Consider the following 19,142-nt stretch of genomic DNA (forward strand, 5'->3'; position numbering starts at 1 on the left):
CCGCCTGCAGCAAGGAGTGAATGGCTTCCTGAAGGGCCAAAGCCTTTACTGCATCTACTGGTGGATCTGTGAAAAAAACTTCTGGGGAGGATGCCTCCTGAAAGTGAGGGCATACCCCTGAGAGACCACTTCTCACACCCAGGCATCTATTGTTTGACGCCAACAATCCGCAAACTGAAGAAGTCGGCCTCCCACCCTGGGATCTCCCAGGAGGAGGCCCGCCCCATCAGGCAGAGTGTTAGTCGTCCAGTTTAGAAGCTGGACGTCTTGCCGGGCCAGACCTCTTAGTTTGTCGCCTTGATATTTTGCAAAAACTAGACGTCTTAGAGTCTTAGAGGAAGGCTGTTCCCTTGCTCGTCCCAGAGAACCGAAGGACCAAAAAGAAACCTGCCTAGACTTTATAGTCACCGTAGATGGCAGACCTGCTGACCTACCAGAGTAGCTATTATTTTATCCAACTCTGCTCCAAAAAGTACTTTTCCATAGAAAGGTAAAACTTCCAGCGCCTTCTTTGATCCTGTATCAGCCTTCCAGGATCTTAACCAAAGGGCCCTGTGTGCCACTATTGAAGCTGCCGATGCTTTAGAAGCTAAAATTCCAGCATCTACAGCCGCTCCTCCCAGATAGGAGGCCGCTTCCCGTATATGGGAGATATACATCATCTGCTCTCTGGTAGCATTTGGTAGAGAATTTTCCAATGCTCCCATCCATTCTTCAACAGCTTTGGCTACCCAAGCTCCAGCCATAGCTGGACGAGTAACAGCTCCAGATGATGAAAAGATTGTTTTAAGACATGCTTCAATCTTTTTATCATTGGAATCCTTTAGGGAAGATGCTGATGGAATAGGTAATGTAGCGTTTCTGATTAAATGCGTCACATGAGCATCCACAGTAGGAGCTTAGTACATACAGAAGCCGGGAAAGGATACAACGATGTTATTCTCTTGTTCACATAAAAACGTTTGTCAGGGTTACCCCATGCCTCACCATAAGCTCAGTGAGTGGGTTCAGATACAGAAACTCCGTTTTGACCACCTTCCGGTGGCGATTAAACACTGAAGCCTTCTTACTATGAGCTGGTTCATCATCCTGAATGTCTAGGATTGATTTAATCACCTTCACCAAAAGAGGAACATCCACTGTAGACAGATGGTCCTCTTCCCCCGAGCTAGACCCTGGAGAGGAACTTTGCGATCATCTGAATCCTCTGATGATGCGTCTGAATCCATATGTTGAGCTGACTGATAAAAAGCTAACTTGCTACCAACATTAGATGGTGCAATAGTCTGACTAGAATGGCCATCAACATCCTTCCAGGAAAAATGCATATTAGGTGCAAACATAGCCTATTGTTGACACCCCATCCAAGGAGGCATAGTGGGAGCAGCCATACGATCCACAAACTGCTGCATTACCTGGGACAAAGAGCTACCCAAGAAAACTCTTGTCCAGGAAGAGGAAAACTGGATTGGTGAGGTGGCTCTTTATAACAGACAACACACAAACCATCCTTAATGTCCTGAGGGGACAAATAAGCCATACATGAAATACATGAGACCAGCACAGAGGGCTCCTCCTCCTGTATCCCTTTATCTTTTGACATGTTCAGTAAAGGCAATACTTGCAATGTTATGTGACAGTCTTCATAAAATCTAAATGAATGTGAAGTACTCAGAGAAAAACCTCCACCCCAAGAGGATGGAGGGAAAATAGGATTTTGGTACTTACCGATAAATCCCTTTCTCCGATTCATTCCACAGGGGACACTGGAGCCTCAGTACAATGGGGTATAGAAGTGGGTTAGCCGGGAGCTGGCACCTTTAATAAAAAAAACTTGAATGGTAGCTAGCTCCTCCCCCTCTATACCTACCCCAGGTCAGTCTAAACAACTGTGCCCGAGAGGAGCTGGAAAGTAAGGAAAAGGAAACAGAGAAGCCACAACATTCATATATAAAGAAGGTTAATAAAAGACAAACCAACATTCCAATCAGACAACAGTAACAAACAACCGTCTGAATGTGGAAAAAGTAACAAATGCAGGTAGAGCAGCGCAGGGTGGGCGTCCAGTGTCCCCTGTGGAATCGGAGAAAGGGATTTATCGGTAAGTACCAAAATCCTATTTTCTCCTTCATCCACTTGGGGACACTGGAGCCTCAGTACAATGCGGACGTCCCAGAGCTCACAACCCGGGTGGGAGAGCGCTGAGAACCCTGCAAAACTGCACGGCCAAACTCTGAAGCAGAGGCCGCAAAAGTACCAAAACGGTAGAATCTAAGAAACGTGTGCTTGCCGGACCAAGTGGCTGCTCGACAAAGCTGGTTTAAAGAAACCCCACGAGCAGCCCTCCATGAAGGACCTACCGAGCGCGTAGAATGCGCTGTAATAGAAGCCGGTGGTTGCCTGGAAGCCCCCACATAAGCCTGTTTAATAGGCAGACGAATCCATCTAGAAATAGTTTGTTTGGAAGCCGGCCAACCTGGTCGGGCCAAATCAAACCGAACAAACAAAACAGCGAAGCAGTCCTGTCGACATAAATCCGGAGCGCTCTGACCACATCTAAGGATCTAGAAGCTGGAGAGTCATCCTTAAACACAGGGACCACAATTGGTTGATTTATATGAAAGCAGAAACTACTTTTGGAAGAAAGGATCTGTGTGTGCGTAATTCTGCCCTATCTTCATAGAAAATTAGATAAGGAGGACGGCATGATAAGGCCCCCAGTTCAGAGACCCGCCTCGCTGAGGCGAGTGCCAAAAGGAGAACCACCTTCCAAGTTAAGTACTTTAACTCCACCCTCTGTAGCGGCTCGAAGGTTTCAGACTGGAGAAAAGCCAATACCAAATCTAAGTCCCATGGTGCCGTAGGAGACACAAAAGGCGGCTGAAGCCTGACTACTCCCTGTAGAAAAGTCTGGACATCCGGTAATAAGGCCAATTTTCTCTGGAAGAAAATGGATAACGCGGATATTTGTACCTTTATGGAGCCCAGACGAAGCCCTACCGTGAAGCCAGCCTGAAGGAACAGAAGTAGACGTGATAGCTTAAAAACTGATGGAGGTGAATTGCGTCTTTCACACCAAGTGACATAAGCTTTCCATATGCGATAGTAATGCTGAGACGTAACCTCCTTGCGAGCCCTAAACATGGTAGGAGTTACACTTGACGGGATTCCCTTCTGTCTAAGAACGGCCCTTTCAGTAGCCATGCCGTCAAACGAAGCCGCCTTAAGTCTTGATAAATAAACGGCCCCTGAAGCAGGAGGTCGTCTTGAAGAGGAAGCGGCCACGGCTCGTCCACCAACAGATTCCTTTTCTGCGAGTACCACGCTCTTCTGGGCCAATCTGGTGCTATGAACAGCACTCTGACATTCTCGCATTTGATTCTCTGAAGTAAGCGAGGAATTAGCGGAAAAGGAGAGAATAAGTATACGTAGTGGAACCTCCACTGTGTTGTCAGGGCATCCACTGCTGCTGCCTGTGGGTCTCTGGTCCAGGAACAGTAAATTGGTAATTTATGGTTCAACCTCAATTCCATGAGATCGGCCTGTGGCCGACCCCACCGGAGAGTTACTTGGTGAAATACCTGAGGATTGACCGACCATTCCCCTGGATGAATATCTTGCTGACTGAGATAATCGGCCTCCCAGTTTTCCACAACTGGAATGAAGATGGCAGAGATTGCCACTGCAAATTCCTCTGCCCAACGCAGGATTCTGCCTACTTCCTTCATGGCGGCTCTGCTCTTGGTGCCGCCCTGTCTGTTGATATAGGCGACCGCTGTGGCATTGTCCGACTGTACTCGGACAGCCTGACCCTGCAACAGAGGCTGCGCCAGTTGGAGAGCTTAAAATATTGCTCTTAACTCTAGAATATTTATGGGTAGACCTGCCTCCCTTTGAATCCAGTGCCCCTGAAAATGTCTTCCCCGGGTCACTGCTCCCCACCCTCTTAGACTTGCGTCTGTGGTGAGGAGAATCCAATCCCATACTGCGAACCGGCGTCCTGCCAGCAAGTGCGAGGGATTCAACCACCAAATTAGAGATGTTCTCTTCTGGGGAGGCAAGAGGACTCGCTGGTGGAGAAATAGGTGGGATCCTGACCACTGGGAAAGAAGGTCCAACTGAAAGGGACGGGCATGAAATCTTGCATATTGAATTGCCTCGAAGGTCGCCACCATCTTTCCCAGCAGGCGGATACAGAGATGTACTGATACTTTGCGGGTGCTGCAAAATCAGATGCACGATGCTTTGAATGGAGGAGACCTTGTCCTGAGGCAGAAAAACCTTCTGTTCCGCCGTGTCCAATATCATGCCCAGGAACAGCAGACGTTGTGTCGGAGTCAAGGAGGATTTTTTTAAATTTAAGATCCATCCGTGTTGCAAGAGAAGGTTCTGGGTTAATTGAATGTCTATTAACAATCGAGCTACTGACGGAGCTTTGATCAGTAGGTCGTCTAAATATGGAACAATGACTACCCCTTGATATCGCAGTAGAGCCATCATGACGGCCATGACCTTTGTGAACACCCTTGGTGCCGACGAAAGACCGAAAGGTAGGGCCTGAAATTGCCAATGCGAGTCTAGGACCGCAAATCGAAGAAATGCTTGATGAGGAGGCCAGATAGGGATGTGGAGGTAGGCATCCTTTATGTCTAGGGACACAAGAAACTCGTCTTTCTCGAGTCCTGCTATAACAGAGTGGAGAGACTGCATCTTGAACCTGAAGGTTCGAAGATAAATGTTTAGATCCCTGAGATTGAGAATGGGTCTCATAGAGCCGTCCGGATTGGGCACCACAAACAAGCTGGAATAAAAACCCTGACCTCTCTGATGGGTCGGAACTTCCACTACCACCTCGGACAATAGCAGCTTCTGTATTGCTTCAAGAATAACCTCCCTTTTTTCTGATGCCAGTTGTAAACCGGTTCTGAAAAAACGAGAAGGCGGATCTATTCTGAAGTCCAACTTCAGACCATGTGTAATGATGTCCCTGACCCAGGCGTCCTGGCAAGACTTGATCCACGCTTCCCTGAAGTGTAAAAGACGAGCTCCCACCTTCAGATCTCCCAACTGAGAAATGAGAGAGTCATGCGGAGGGCTTTGCTGTTGTCTTGTCCTGCTGGAACCCGGACGAAGCTGATGTCGCAGTTCTACCACGGCCTCTGGACCCTCGGGAGAAAGCCGGAGCACCCCTGGAGCGTCCTCTAAACCTGCCGGGGGGATGAAAGGACCGAAAGGAAGGACCTGCAGAAGGTCGCCTAGGAGGGGGAGCCGCAGATGGTAGGTAAGTGGATTTCCCAACGGTAGCCTGTGAGATCCACTTATCCAACTCCGTCCCGAAAATAAATTCTCCGGTAAAAGGAAGAGCTTCTACAGCTCTCTTGGACTCTGCATCTGCGTGCCATTGACGCAGCCAAAGGGCTCTTCTGGCTGATATAGCTAAAGCCGAAGATCTAGCGGAAAGACCACATGTGTCTTCCCCAAGGAAAGCGGCCGATTCTGCAATCTGCTCAGCCAGCTGAATGAGATCTTCAGTCTGCGATCCTGACCTGAGACCTTCTGCAAGCTGTGTAGCCCAGGCTTCGACAGCTTTATTAACCCAACAGCTAACCAGTGCTAGACGCTGTGACACTCCTGCCACTGTATAAATGGATTTTAGCGTGTTTTCCAGCTTTCTGTCGGAGGACTCCTTTAAAGAAACAGCTCCTGGAACGGGAAGCACCGTCTTTTTAGAAAGACGGGATACTGAGGGGTCTACAGCTGGGGGAGTTTCGCATAATTTTCTACTATCTGGTGGAAATGGATAATAGGATAACATTTTCTTAGAGATTTGAAACCTCTTATCAGGGTGTTTCCACGCTGAGGTTAGGATATCATCCAACTCCTCCGAAGCTGGGAAAGTGACAGCCTGTCTAAATCTCTTACCAAAAATAGACGGTTTAGAAGACACCTCTGAGTCCTCTATGTGTAAAGCCTGGCGTACCGCAGTGATTAATGCATCTACGCCCTGTAATATAGGCTCCGATTCATCAGGAAACTGAATTTCTTCTTGAACCTCGCCCTCCTCAGGTTCCTGCACTTCCTCATCATCCGAATCATCCCAATGTAAAGGATTCTGGATAATTCTCTTATTAGGGACATTATATAACGAGGCAGTAGGATGGGCCTGGGACATAACTTTAGTAAGTCCCTCCACAGATTTGGCTAAAGAACGTGCCCAATCTGGCTCAGGTGATCTGTGTGTGATCACCTCCCTGTCTCTGCGAGCTGCTTCAAGCTCATCAGAGAATCTAGTCATAACCAAAGTTATCTGATCAGACCATAACGGTTGGGATGGAGTGTCGGCAGCCTGCGGCTGAGACACACACTTGTCACACAGCAGAGAGGAGTTAGACTGTTCTTGTGTGAACTTCTCTGCACATTCTTTGCATGAGAAGGACTTTTGTGCAGCCTTAGATCCCTTAGAAGCCATGCTGCAGCACTCTGTCACACCCACACCACACACACACAAACACAGTAGGTGAGACACAGATATAGAGACTATAACCAAGGGGGGCAGAGAGGGAGATTGCTATGCCCCCTTAGCAGCTCTATAATAGAGCTATAAACAGCCCTTAAAAAAAACTTTACTGGCCTTAATCAGGTGCAGTCTCCAGGAGCAGCCCTATCCTCTAAAATGGCCCCCAGCGTCTACTACAGAAGCGCTGGGGATGCTGGGAGGAAGGAGCAGAAGATGGACTTAAGCTCCGCCCCCTCCACTATGGCGCCTTCACCGCGCTAGCGCTGCTGCTTGATTGCCCGCCTAAATGAAGTCCTGACTCTCCCACTAGTCGGGGAGCCAGGACGCACTGACCTTCACACTGCCAAGGCTGCCGGCGGCGGGTTTATGCTGGGGGAAGCCCGCGACGAGCACCGCATGCAGTGCGTCTAGGGCTCCCCAGAGGCTGAGGTCTCTGTAGCTGGAGACCTCAGCGCGGACCGCAGGCAGTGGCGGTGAGGTCTCCCCGGCAGCTCCAGCGGTGCAGACAGGCAGGGGCAGTGGGCTGCCTGTCTGTATCCTCAAAATACTTCTTAAAACTTGCTCTAAATGTGCATTAATGGAGCATAGGTCCAGCTCCCAGGGCACAAACTTTAGACTGACCTGGGGGGGGGGGGTGTATAGAGGGGGAGGAGCTAGCTACCATTCAAGTTTTTTTTATTAAAGGTGCCAGCTCCCAACTAACCCACTTCTGTACCCCATTGTACTGAGGCTCCAGTGTCCCCTAGTGGATGAAGGAGAAAAAACAGTGATAGCTCAGTGTTCTCCCCAGAAATTTTTTCCAGCTGGGTGGCATCCAAAAGTAGCCGGGTGGGGTTGTTCGCAATTATGTGCGCGCCGGGAAAAAGGGTATCTCCCTTACCAATCCAGCCCGACAGGTCTCTGTCCAGCCCAACAGGCTGCTTCCCCACTGGCTCTCAGTCAAAAGTGCCCATTATACAGTGCCCTCTCTATTTGTGCCCTTTATACAGTGCCCCCTGTAGTTTTCCCCTTTATGCATTGCCTCCTGTAGTTTAACTTTGCCCTTATGCATTGCCCTCTGGCTGAGGTAGTGCCCCCAGACTGGTCCCTTATGTAGTGCCCCCAGGCTTAAATAGTGCCCCCAGACTGGCCCCTTATGCAGTGCTCCCAGGTTGGCCCCTTATGCAGTGCCCTCAGGTTGAATAGTGTCCCTTATGCAGTGCCCCCAGGTTTAATAGTGTCCCTTATGCAGTGCCCCAGACTTAAATAGTGCCCCCAGACTGGTCCTGGCTCCAGCCCCAGCCCAGCACTTACCCTTACTTGCTGGCCGCTCCCGCTGCCTCGCGCTGGCTGGAACTAACTAGATCCAGCAGGCGCGCGGGGCAGGCTCCTCACGTCGCGGGTGACGTCACCCGCGCAGTGCATCACTGGGAACGCTGGCCTCAGAAGTGATCGGAGGCTTCTTTAGCCTCCGGTCACTTCAGAGGCCAGCGTTCCACAGCGGGGAAAAGTGCCGGGTGGCAGGCTGTTTCTGCCGGGCGATGCGCTTGCACAAAACAGCCAGGGGAGAACACTGTAGTTATAATTGACAGACAGAAATAAAAGACAGTGTCAATACAGCAGCTAGCAAACAGTCACATACAATGCATATGTAATAAAATTACAAATCGACTCTAAATCAACTACACAAACACAAAGAATTGGAAGGATATAGAGCACTATATACCTTAATTAAGGCAGAGGTATACAGGGAGACTGACCCAAACCCTCCTGAGACCAACAGCTACAGGGCGCACTGGGCGTGAACCGTGAGTGTCTCATATACACGTGGAGGGTAGGCGGAGCAACCCAGACGCACAAAACCCTTAGTTGGGACTGCGTCTGGGTAGGAGCTGCCAGGGGAGCACCTACCTCCCCTAAGCTGCGTTAACCAGCCGGGTACGCTGGCCTCATGGCAGCAGAAGCGTCTGCTGCCAATCCACGGCATCAGACAATAAGGCCCCAGTGGTGTAGTGAGGACGCGGACAATCCCGGGCCCTGACAACCGCGGCTTCTGTTGCATCTCACACCAGAAGCAAGGACTGCCATGAGCGATTACTCATAAGCGAGGAATTGCCTTACCTGTCCGGTTGCAGTCCAGGTCGCAGCATTGTGGCTAGCAAGTTTAGCCGCGACCCGCCAAAATCACCAGCCCAGTTACTGGTGTTGCGGCCCGGCGGAGCTAGATAAGAGTCGCAGTATATGCATCTTAATTCAGAGGTTTAGTACTGCCAACCCAAAAACATAAAATAAAACAAACTAAAAGCTTTGGACTGCCAGAGCAGTCCTGTTACAAAGGTGCGTCTTGATCCTGCCGCACCAAACTAACAACTGAAGTCCTATGGCTAGGGGCGGGGTATACATGGAAAAGGACCCCGAGGCATCCTGGCAGCTGAAGCTTTAACTGTTTGGTGCCTGGTCTCCAACCATAATATCTCCCATGGTATCCCTGTGGATCCCTATGGACCCTGAAGAAGAATAACCACATTTGTAAAGTCAAAGTTCTTGTTGTGACCAAAACATTTGTTTTTGGGCGCAATAATTTCCCTAGCTGGTATCTGTGATGGCCGTTCTTCTCTATTTGGCATAAATGGAATGTGCTGGGATATAATCTATTTAGTTAAATGTCTGGTAAAACGCATACTGTAAATATAAGTAACTTCACGGTTATTAATGATTTTTCCCTATTCAAGTTGATCTTTTGCGATAAAATAAATCTGACAACATAAATATGAACTGCAACAGCAGCAGCTTAATGTCTGAAATAAGAAGTTACCTGCAACTTCAATGCGGATTTTCATGTTCTTCTGTAGATCTGTTAAAGGGTTGATATACTCCAAGGCTCTACCAGAAGTCACTTCTTCCAATTTGGCTTTTAGCTGGCTTAATCTTTCCTTGAATAACCTGTAAAATTTAGGAAAGAGCATTACTGGTACTCACTATTAAACTAATTTCTCCATAGCCATCTGGGGGTTATTGCTGTTGTGAGGTTGAAATCAGGATGCAGGACTTGAAAGGTTAACTCTTTCTCTGAGGGCTGAAAATTCTCCACTCACCATTACCTCACCAATTTCTATTTACAGAGCTCGAAAGGATAGAAAAAAAGCAGGGAATAGCGAAAACAAATAATTTAACCAGTAAACAAACTCAAAAACAGAAAGAAGATGGATTCAGGGAAAAGGATTTAACAGTGAGTACCAAAAATCCGCTTTTGTACATCATACTGGGGAACACTGCTACCATGGGGACAAAGCTGTCCCTAGTGGGCTGACCTTATGCTTTCGCACCCAAAAGTCGCATCTTTAGATGCGTAAACATTAAAAAGATAAAACGGAATGAAAGTGTGGACAAGGACCGAGTCACCACCAGACACAGCTGTTCGGTGGGTGTATTGTGTCGCACTGCCGAGGAAGTACTTACTGATCTCCTCAAATGAGAAGAAATTAATTCTGGAACTGGACGAATGGAACAAGAATAAGCCTCTGAATGGTGTGTCGGTTCCATCAGTCTACTGTATAGTCTATTTTGATGCTTGTCAACCTCTTTCCTAGAGATCTTAAAGGACCAGTAAACTATCAATTGTACTAAGACTGGCAGTCCTATCAAAGTAAATTATATGCGCGTGAACCACATTCAGATGAGCTAATATCTGTTTTGAAGGAATATTTTGTTTTCGTCAAAGAAGGAATGACAATGTCTTGATTAAGGTGAATAAAGGTTACTCCCTTAGGCTGAATAGAGACGTTGTTCGCAACACTGATCGGTCATTATAGAGGATGAGAAAAGGCAACTTGCAGGGCAGAGCCCTCAGTTCTACAGTATGTTGAGCAGATGCAATAACAAAAGGAAAGTGATTTTACAAGTAATACGTTTTAAATCAACTGTCTCTAGAGGTTCAAATAGCTGTACAGTGGAGAGTTTTAAGTTAAGGTCCTAGGATGCAGTATAAGGAACAAAGGGAGTCTGGATGTGCAAAACTGCAGGAAGGTCTGAACCTGCGGCATCAAATCAATTTTCTATTAAATAAACTGACAAAGCTGACAGCTGGAGCTTTCAGGAACTTCAGGCAGAGGCCAGTCTAAGCCAGCCTGAAGAAAAGTAGGGATCCCAAACAGTCACACCAAACCTCACAAGTCTTCCAGGCTCTAAATTAGTTACGTGCAAATGGAATCAGTATGTGATGCCGCCGGTTCAAATCCCGACATGAGAAACCAGACAGCAGCAGATGCCCCTAAAAATAACCCTCCCAGTGGGGTGCCTAACTTTAACCTACTCCCAGGGGTGCCTAACCTTCCCCCCCAAAACCTAACCCTGCTACACTCCCTAACCCCCCCCCCCCCCCACCCCCGCGTGCGCATGCGTATGCGAGGCTAAGGACGCCCTGGACTTACCTCTTTCAGGAGGTGGTTCTGGCGTCGGGATTCAGACCCCATGGTAGCAGTGACACATTGCAAAAGACGGAAAAAAAAATAAAAAATAGGGCAACTGCAATACTCACTTCTCTTTCAGTTCTGAAAACTGCTTTTCCAAGTGACACATCTCATCGAGACACTCGTTTCTGCGACGCTCACAATCCAGGTCATCCATCTCTGCCAAATTATATAAAGGAGGTCCATCTCAGAAAAGGATTATATTAAATATATTACCGATAAAGCAGGTGATCAGCCATTGCAGAGTCAGATTACAGATTAAGGCTCGATCAAGCATAGAAAAATCATCCACCTAATCCTCCCCAGAACCAGAGCAGTTTTCATTTAGCAACAAAGGAAGAAAACTAAATCTCTGAAAAGGAGCTGCCATAAAGGGGAAAGGGAAGTGGTCAGCAATTCAATACTCCTAGGGAAAAACAACAAGGAAATAAGGCCTGTGTGCCCCAGAGGCCTCAGTATAGATGTAAAAAGGATTTTATTGTAAAATAAAATGTCGCTTTGAAAGGCGGTACAGACTTAATAATAGGGATGTCCCAAACCCAATATAGAGGGTTTAAAATGTCACTTACGGCTTAAAGACCTATTTGAAAGTGTACAATGAAAAGTGACAACTAGCATAAAGGCCCTACAAAACTATAAAAAAGCCAACAACCCAGTTTCAAACTCCTGAGCTGAGGGCACTTAAACTTCTTTTCTGAGTGGCCAGGGGGAAGAAGCCCTGCCTCCTAACTCTTGGCCTCAGATAGAGTCTAAAGGGAGAGATCACTACATCCAGAGTTGCTGTGTACCAGCTGGTAGCCTCTATTCCACAACCACAGTGAAATGGGATATGGAACTGAACATACATCACAATTAATAGAACTTAGAACGCAGTGGGGTAACCGACTGATTGAATGTAAGTAATAACGTCTTGGTAGATCGCCATCTCCTGTATGTCATTCTGTCATTTTGTAAAGGAAGGGAATCTTACAGAAAATACTGAGAACTACGATGAAAATAGGTCAGTGACTGTGTGTGGAAGATGTACCTTTCCACTTAACACCTTTACAGACATTACAGTAGAAAACAGACCATGGATGTGATGCTGTCAATTCCTATATTGTTTTCACAGAAAAGGAAACGGCTATGATGACCGTACATCTCTCAGATGACACAAATGAGGCAGCGCAAGACATATATTCTCTGTGTGACGCACAAGGACATTTACATACATTCAAGTATGTGAACTGGTTTTACACCACAATCATTTATTTCTGGTGTCCAAGTCTTAAATACTTTGTTGGTAGAAAATATAGCCCAGAAAAAAAAATTAATTAATTACACAGTTCCCAGAGGGTCTTCATTTATTACTGTGGCTCTAAACGTTTCGGGTTTATTTCAACCTGTCATCAGGAATTGTCTTTGCTTGCATCACCACGTTTTTTAGTACGTCAAAATTTTCCCCTTCATGTGGTGCCTGACAAATCAATGATAATAGAGGGTAGAGATTTTGTTAGATCCTGCTCTCTGAGGAGTTTGCCACCGGTAAGGGGGAGCTGCTCTAATACAGGAGGTAGACAACCTCCCTATGCATACGTTCATTAGATGGGGGGTTGATTAGAGCGCTGCCACCAATGATTTATCTGTAGGGTGGCGTGTCCATAGATTTGTCTATGGAGTGTCACGTGTGCGAGCATGGTCTTCGTTAACGTTATCCCCCGTCGGACCTGCATGTAGGGCCGACGTAGGATGTCACAGACGACGAGCAGAAGCGTTCATCAACAGCGACATAGTGGGTACATACTAGACAATGTGCCCGATATATTGCTCCAATCCTCAGGATTGGACGACATATAGCCTAGTGTGTACCCAGCATTAGGGCTTAAGTCATTGTAGGCTCTTATGAAGAATCAATGGTGGACAAGAGAGATGATGTAGCATGTAAAAAGAGGGCAGGCATCACATGCCACAATGGTAAATGAACACACAAACCTTTATTCTACAAAAGACATAGCAGCATGAGAGTGGGAGCAGACTGTATTGTGCTAATTCAGGTCCTGCATGTAACTATGGGTCTGATTCACAGATGGACGCAATGCAGTTGAGCGATTATCGGTGATCTGTGCAGGCGACTGTGCATGGGTCAAGTTTCATTATCATTGTCACTTGCAGTGAAGACTAATTTGCAAAGTGATTGACAGACAAAAACAGTTTGTGGGCAGCAACGGAGGTGGTGACTGAAACGCAGACATGTCGCAACCAGTTTTGGGGCATTGCGACTGCAATCCCATACGCAGTGAAAATGGCATCAACATCTCAGTTCCGGCGGTCATTCCGAGTAACCGTAGTAACACAGAGTTCCAATAATAGACTGATTTGCGACCGATACTGTGTCTGTGTACGCAGTCTTTGGATTTACGAAGCCGCCAGTGAGCTGCTTAATACAAATACCGGCAACTGAGACATTTGCATATTTTAGCAAAGCTGCTGCGTACAAATTCGCAGCATTGGTGGCATTAGCGTACATCTCTGAGCCAGGCCCCATGTTGTTGTTTGGAAAACTCACACCTGTAGCAGAGGGCTAGGACATAAAGAGTACAGAAATACCATCACCAAGCTAGATCTAGTGGCTGTGCACAGATGCAGACCTAACATAGCATATACAACTGAGAAAAAAACCCTCACATTTATTGTTACATTATCTAAACAGCAATGACACATAAAAAGCAGAAAACTAATAGTCATCGATGGCTGTAAAATTATTTTACTAACGGATTTTAGTGCAGGGAGCTCATCTTCTAGTTGTCAGTCAGATATACAGAATTTCAGTGACATAATCTAAGTATCTAACAGACACCAACCAGAACTCTCCTCCTCAGAGTCAGACTGACTAGCGCTGTCTTCCCCATCACTGTCCGCCTCTTCCTGTCCATTCATTTCTGCAGCCGAATCTGCTTCAGCCTCCATTGTAGAGGTTGTGGTTCTAGAGAAAGGGGGAAAAAATGTAAGTAAAGTGATGATTAATATAGTGAATACTTATTTGGTATAAGGGTGTAGAACCATCAGCCTGATACACTTCAGGGGCTGCACAGGGCAGCCCACTAACCTAAAGAAAGGAACGCAAATTACCATTCCCAGTAATACATTAAAAATAGACTTAAATAAAGATATGCAACAACAAGTCTACAGGCATTTTAAATAAGTGTAACAAGCTATAACAAACAAATCTAACCACGAAGCAAGAAGCCGGAGGTGAAGACATGGAGGGTCACCAGTTTCCCACCATGGATCTAGCCAATTCCTCCCATATGGTGTGATCTGTATTGCAGTTCTCACAAAGTGGGAGATGTATCAAGCATTATTCAAGTATGTCTAGATGATATCTGCCTGTATCAAGCCTTATGTAAGTAAGCATAACTGCATGATATCTGCTCTACTTCAGTATCCAGGGCTTTATATTAATATTTGTAATTAAATGATTAGTGTACAATGGCAATGAAATATTTTAAGGGAGATGTATGAAGACTCAGAGAGATACAGTGGAGAAGTTGCCCAAACCAATCAACGTGCTATTATACAATAATCATTTAATTCTGAATAATTATATAGAGCCCTGGTTACTGTAGTAGAGCAGATATGACGCAGACATGCTTACTTATTACACCAGTATAGAGTTGACCTACTTTAACCACTTTAAAAACAACAAAAGACATCAAACAAGTGTCACTGTCACAGCACAGCCAAAACGCTGTGTACTATTACACGTATATCAAGCTCACTCTATACAACACTACTAGACATACTGTACAAAGTAACCCTACAATACATGCAACCCTAAAGACACACTGGTGTCACATAACACTGTATTGCATATATATATATATATATATATATATATATATATATATATATATATATATATATATATCAATCACTGCTAGAGTGTAAATCACTTCTGCACAAGTCGCACTTATATTTGCCGTTTACCCAACACACGGATCCCTACACCAGCATAAAGCCACATTACACCCCAGCATCAGCCACAATGTATATTAACCCTCTGCCGGCCGCTACCTCTCGGGCCCCCGGATCAGCACATTCACTTTTTGTTTTGTTTTTTTTCCCCCTCTCGTCTCTTCCACTTTGGATGACGACTTAGTACCTCCCACCAATAGCTCAGCACTGACAGGCGTGAGCTGTACCAATCAGAAGTGAAAGAACTGGATAAATTGCCTCTAGGGGCGGGATAACCACCATAGAAACTGTTACTAGACCAACAGCCCGACCAACCAACTTCTTTGTAATGATAGAGTTGAGAGAAGTGGACAGACTGGACGCCGATATAGAAGCTAGAGAGAGCGAGAGAGGGGCATTGTGGGATCAACTGTACTCCTCCTGGGCAATGGTTGCAGATTGTTTTGTATTGGTCTTACGAGGCTGAAGTTGGCTTCTTATTCGGACAGCTTCTTATTCATTTCTTATTCACGTCTTATTCATTTCTTATTCAAGCTCCCACTTCTTATTCACTTCTTATTCATTTTCCAGCTTCTTATTCAGAAAATGTTATATTAAAACATTTAAATAAAGTTAGATTACTAAACTAACAATATATAAACAAAGAATTGTGTCCCTCACAGTTTTCAATTGTTATTTTGCTGGCACAACAAGGATTTGTCATGAATAGGGCAGTAAAGCGGGCACAGGCGCCACATTTTGTCATTTTCAATGAGAAGCTGTAGTTGTGCAGGGGTTAACTAGCTTCGGTCATCAAATGTTGCACTTGAAACTCACAGAGGGTGGTCTGGTACATACGACCCACTTGTCATTTGCCTTGACCAACAAGGATTTGGGCATGAATAGGGCAGTGAAGCGGTCACAGGCACCGCATTTTGTCATTTTGAATAAGAAGCTGTAGTTGTGCAGGGGTTAACTAGCTTCAGTCATCAAATGTTACACTTGAAACCCAAACCCACAGAGGGTGGCCTGGTACATATGATCCACTTGTCATTTGCCTTGACCAACAAGGATTTGGGCATGAATAGGGCAGTGAAGCGGGCACAGGCATCACATTTTGTCATTTTGAATAAGAAGCTGTAGTTGTGCAGGGGTTAACTAGTTTCGGTAATCAAATGTTACACTTGAAACCCACAGAGGGTGGTCTGGTACATATGACCCACTTGTCATTTGCCTTGACCAACAAGGATTTTGGCATGAATAGGGCAGTAAAGCGGGCACAGGCACCAGATTATCTCATTTTGAATAAGAAGCTGTAGTTGTGCAGGGGTTAACTAGCTTCGGTCATCAAATGTTACACTTGAAACCCACAGAGGGTGGTCAGGTACATATGTCCCACTTGTCATTTGCCTTGACCAACAAGGATTTTGGCATGAATAGGGCAGTAAAGCGGGCACAGGCACCACATTTTGTCATTTTGAATAAGAAGCTGTAGTTGTGCAGGGGTTAACTAGCTTTGGTAATCAAATGTTACACTTGAAACCCACAGAGGGTGGTCTGGTACATATGACCCACTTGCCATTTCCCTTGACCAACAAGGATTTGGGCATGAATAGGGCAGTAAAGCGGGCACAGGCACCAGATTATCTCATTTTGAATAAGAAGCTGTAGTTGTGCAGGGGTTAACTAGCTTCGGTCATCAAATGTTACACTTGAAACCCACAGAGGGTGGTCAGGTACATATGACCCACTTCTCATTTGCTTTGACCAACAAGGATTTTGGCATGAATAGGGCAGTAAAGTGGGCACAGGCACCGCATTTTGTCATTTTGAATAAGAAGCTGTAGTTGTGCAGGGGTTAACTAGCTTCTGTCATCAAATATTACACTTGAAACCCACAGAGGGTGGTCTGGTACATATGACCCACTTGCCATTTCCCTTGACCAACAAGGATTTGGGCATGAATAGGGCAGTAAAGCGGGTACAGGCACCAGATTATCTCATTTTGAATAAGAAGCTGTAGTTGTGCAGGGGTTAACTAGCTTTGGTCATCAAATGTTACACTTGAAACCCACAGAGGGTGGTCTGGTACATATGACCCACTTGTCATTTGTCTTGACCAAGAAGGATTTTGGCATGAATAGGGCAGTAAAGCTGGCACAGGCTCCATAATTTGTCGTTTTGAATAAGAAGCTGTAGTTGTGCAGGGGTTAACTAGTTTCGGTAATCAAATGTTACACTTGAAACCCACAGAGGGTGGTCTGGTACATATGACCCACTTGTCATTTGTCTTGACCAAGAAGGATTTTGGCATGAATAGGGCAGTAAAGCTGGCACAGGCTCCATAATTCGTCGTTTTGAATAAGAAGCTGTAGTTGTGCAGGGGTTAACTAGTTTCGGTAATCAAATGTTACACTTGAAACCCACAGAGGGTGGTCTGGTACATATGACCCACTTGTCATTTGCCTTGACCAAGAAGGATTTTGGCATGAATAGGGCAGGAAAGCAGGCACAGGCACCGCATTTTGTCTTTTTGAATAAGAAGCTGTAGTTGTGCAGGGGTTAACTAGCTTCGGTCATCAAATATTACACTTAAAACCCACAGAGGGTGGTCTGGTACATATGATCCACTTGCCATTTCCCTTGACCAACAAGGATTTTGGCATGAATAGGGCAGGAAAGCTGGCACAGACACCACATTTTGAATAAAAAGCTGTAGTTGTGCAGGGGTTAACTAGCTTCGGTCATCAAATGTTACACTTGAAAACCACAGAAGGTGGTCACATACAATTGACCCACTTGCCATTTGCCTTGACCAACAAGGATTTTGGCATGAATAGGGGAGTAAAGCGGGCACAGGCACCGCATTTTGTCATTTTGAATAAGAAGCTGTAGTTCTGCAGGGGTTAACTAGCTTCGGTCATCAAATGTTACACTTGAAACCCGCAGAGGGTGGTCAGGTACATATGACCCACTTGCCATTTCCCTTGACCAACAAGAATATGGGCATGAATAGGGCAGTAAAGCGGGCACAGGTACCAGATTATCTCATTTTGAATAAGAAGCTGTAGTTGTGCAGGGGTTAACTAGCTTCGGTCATCAAATATTACACTTAAAACCCACAGAGGGTCGTCTGGTACATATGATCCACTTGCCATTTCCCTTGACCAACAAGGATTTTGGCATGAATAGGGCAGTAAAGCTGGCACAGACACCACATTTTGAATAAAAAGCTGTAGTTGTGCAGGGGTTAACTAGCTTCGGTCATCAAATGTTACACTTGAAAACCACAGAAGGTGGTCACATACAATTGACCCACTTGCCATTTGCCTTGACCAACAAGGATTTTGGCATGAATAGGGGAGTAAAGCGGGCACAGGCACCGCATTTTGTCATTTTGAATAAGAAGCTGTAGTTCTGCAGGGGTTAACTAGCTTCGGTCATCAAATGTTACACTTGAAACCCGCAGAGGGTGGTCAGGTACATATGACCCACTTGCCATTTCCCTTGACCAACAAGAATATGGGCATGAATAGGGCAGTAAAGCGGGCACAGGTACCAGATTATCTCATTTTGAATAAGAAGCTGTAGTTGTGCAGGGGTTAACTAGCTTCGGTCATCAAATGTTACACTTGAAACCCACAGAGGGTGGTCTGGTACATATGACCCACTTGTCATTTGCCTTGACCAAGAAGGATTTTGGCACAAATAATATGGGCAATGGACAAATGATCCGTATCTCAGTACCTGCACATAAACACAAAACAACAGCCACCTACACGGCTTCACTATACTGACTTCTTTCTTTAGTGTTTACCACACACACTGGCATCACAAGAGGGGTGCGGGCAGGGCCGGTTCTAGACATTGTGGAGCTTAGGGCGAAAGTTCACAGTTACACCCCCTCCCCCCCCCAAAAAAAACAACTTTTTGTAGAAGACATTCTTCTGCGTGCGCTGAAAGCGCACGCGATTCTAAAAAGGGGGTGTGTCCTTGCAGATCACCCCCAATTCATCATACTGTGGGGCGTGCCCAGCACTGGGATGCCCCCAAGCTCAGCCATCGTGGCGAATAATTGCAATGTGCAGTAATGTGCCTTACACAGTAATGCCCTTTATCAACACATTATGCCACATGCAGTAATGTCCTGTATAACATATTATGCCACACGCAGTAAGAACCTGTATAACACATTATGCCACACGGAGTAATGCCCAGTATAACTCATTATGCCACACGCAGTA

At 45.9% G+C, this 19,142-nt stretch overlaps 2 protein-coding genes and 1 pseudogene across 5 annotated transcripts in view; all 3 read right to left on the reverse strand.

Annotated features, from left to right (window-relative positions):
* The window catches only part of BRMS1 (BRMS1 transcriptional repressor and anoikis regulator), a 40,615-nt gene extending 25,476 nt beyond the window's left edge, over positions 1–15,139 (reverse strand). The window contains exons 1-4 of one of the 4 annotated variants that reach the window (XM_088468332.1): positions 15,002–15,139; positions 13,806–13,927; positions 11,034–11,151; positions 9,312–9,439 (exon numbers count right to left, since the gene is read on the reverse strand). In XM_088468332.1, the coding sequence (XP_088324458.1) occupies positions 9,312–9,439; positions 11,034–11,151; positions 13,806–13,911 (352 nt within the window). In that variant the 5' untranslated portion in view covers positions 13,912–13,927; positions 15,002–15,139. Of the gene's footprint in view, positions 1–9,311; positions 9,440–11,033; positions 11,152–13,805; positions 13,928–14,931 lie in introns of all 4 variants that reach the window. The other 3 variants (XM_088468329.1, XM_088468331.1, XM_088468330.1) reach the window with 3 other exon arrangements.
* LOC148530704 (uncharacterized) lies at positions 2,816–4,308 on the reverse strand (annotated as a pseudogene).
* On the reverse strand, positions 4,313–6,469 carry LOC148530705 (uncharacterized; the record flags this gene model as incomplete). The annotated part of the gene is made up of 3 exons (XM_088468278.1): positions 5,102–6,469; positions 4,502–5,067; positions 4,313–4,439 (listed from the first exon to the last, which is right to left on the reverse strand). Coding segments are annotated over exons 1-3 (2,061 nt in total), but the record flags the coding sequence as incomplete, so codon positions are not given.
* Positions 15,140–19,142: the final 4,003 nt, after the last annotated feature.

Source organism: Taudactylus pleione, unplaced genomic scaffold (genome assembly GCF_031769625.1).
Source record: "Taudactylus pleione unplaced genomic scaffold, aTauple2 ptg000085l, whole genome shotgun sequence".
Taxonomy (NCBI): domain Eukaryota; kingdom Metazoa; phylum Chordata; class Amphibia; order Anura; family Myobatrachidae; genus Taudactylus; species Taudactylus pleione.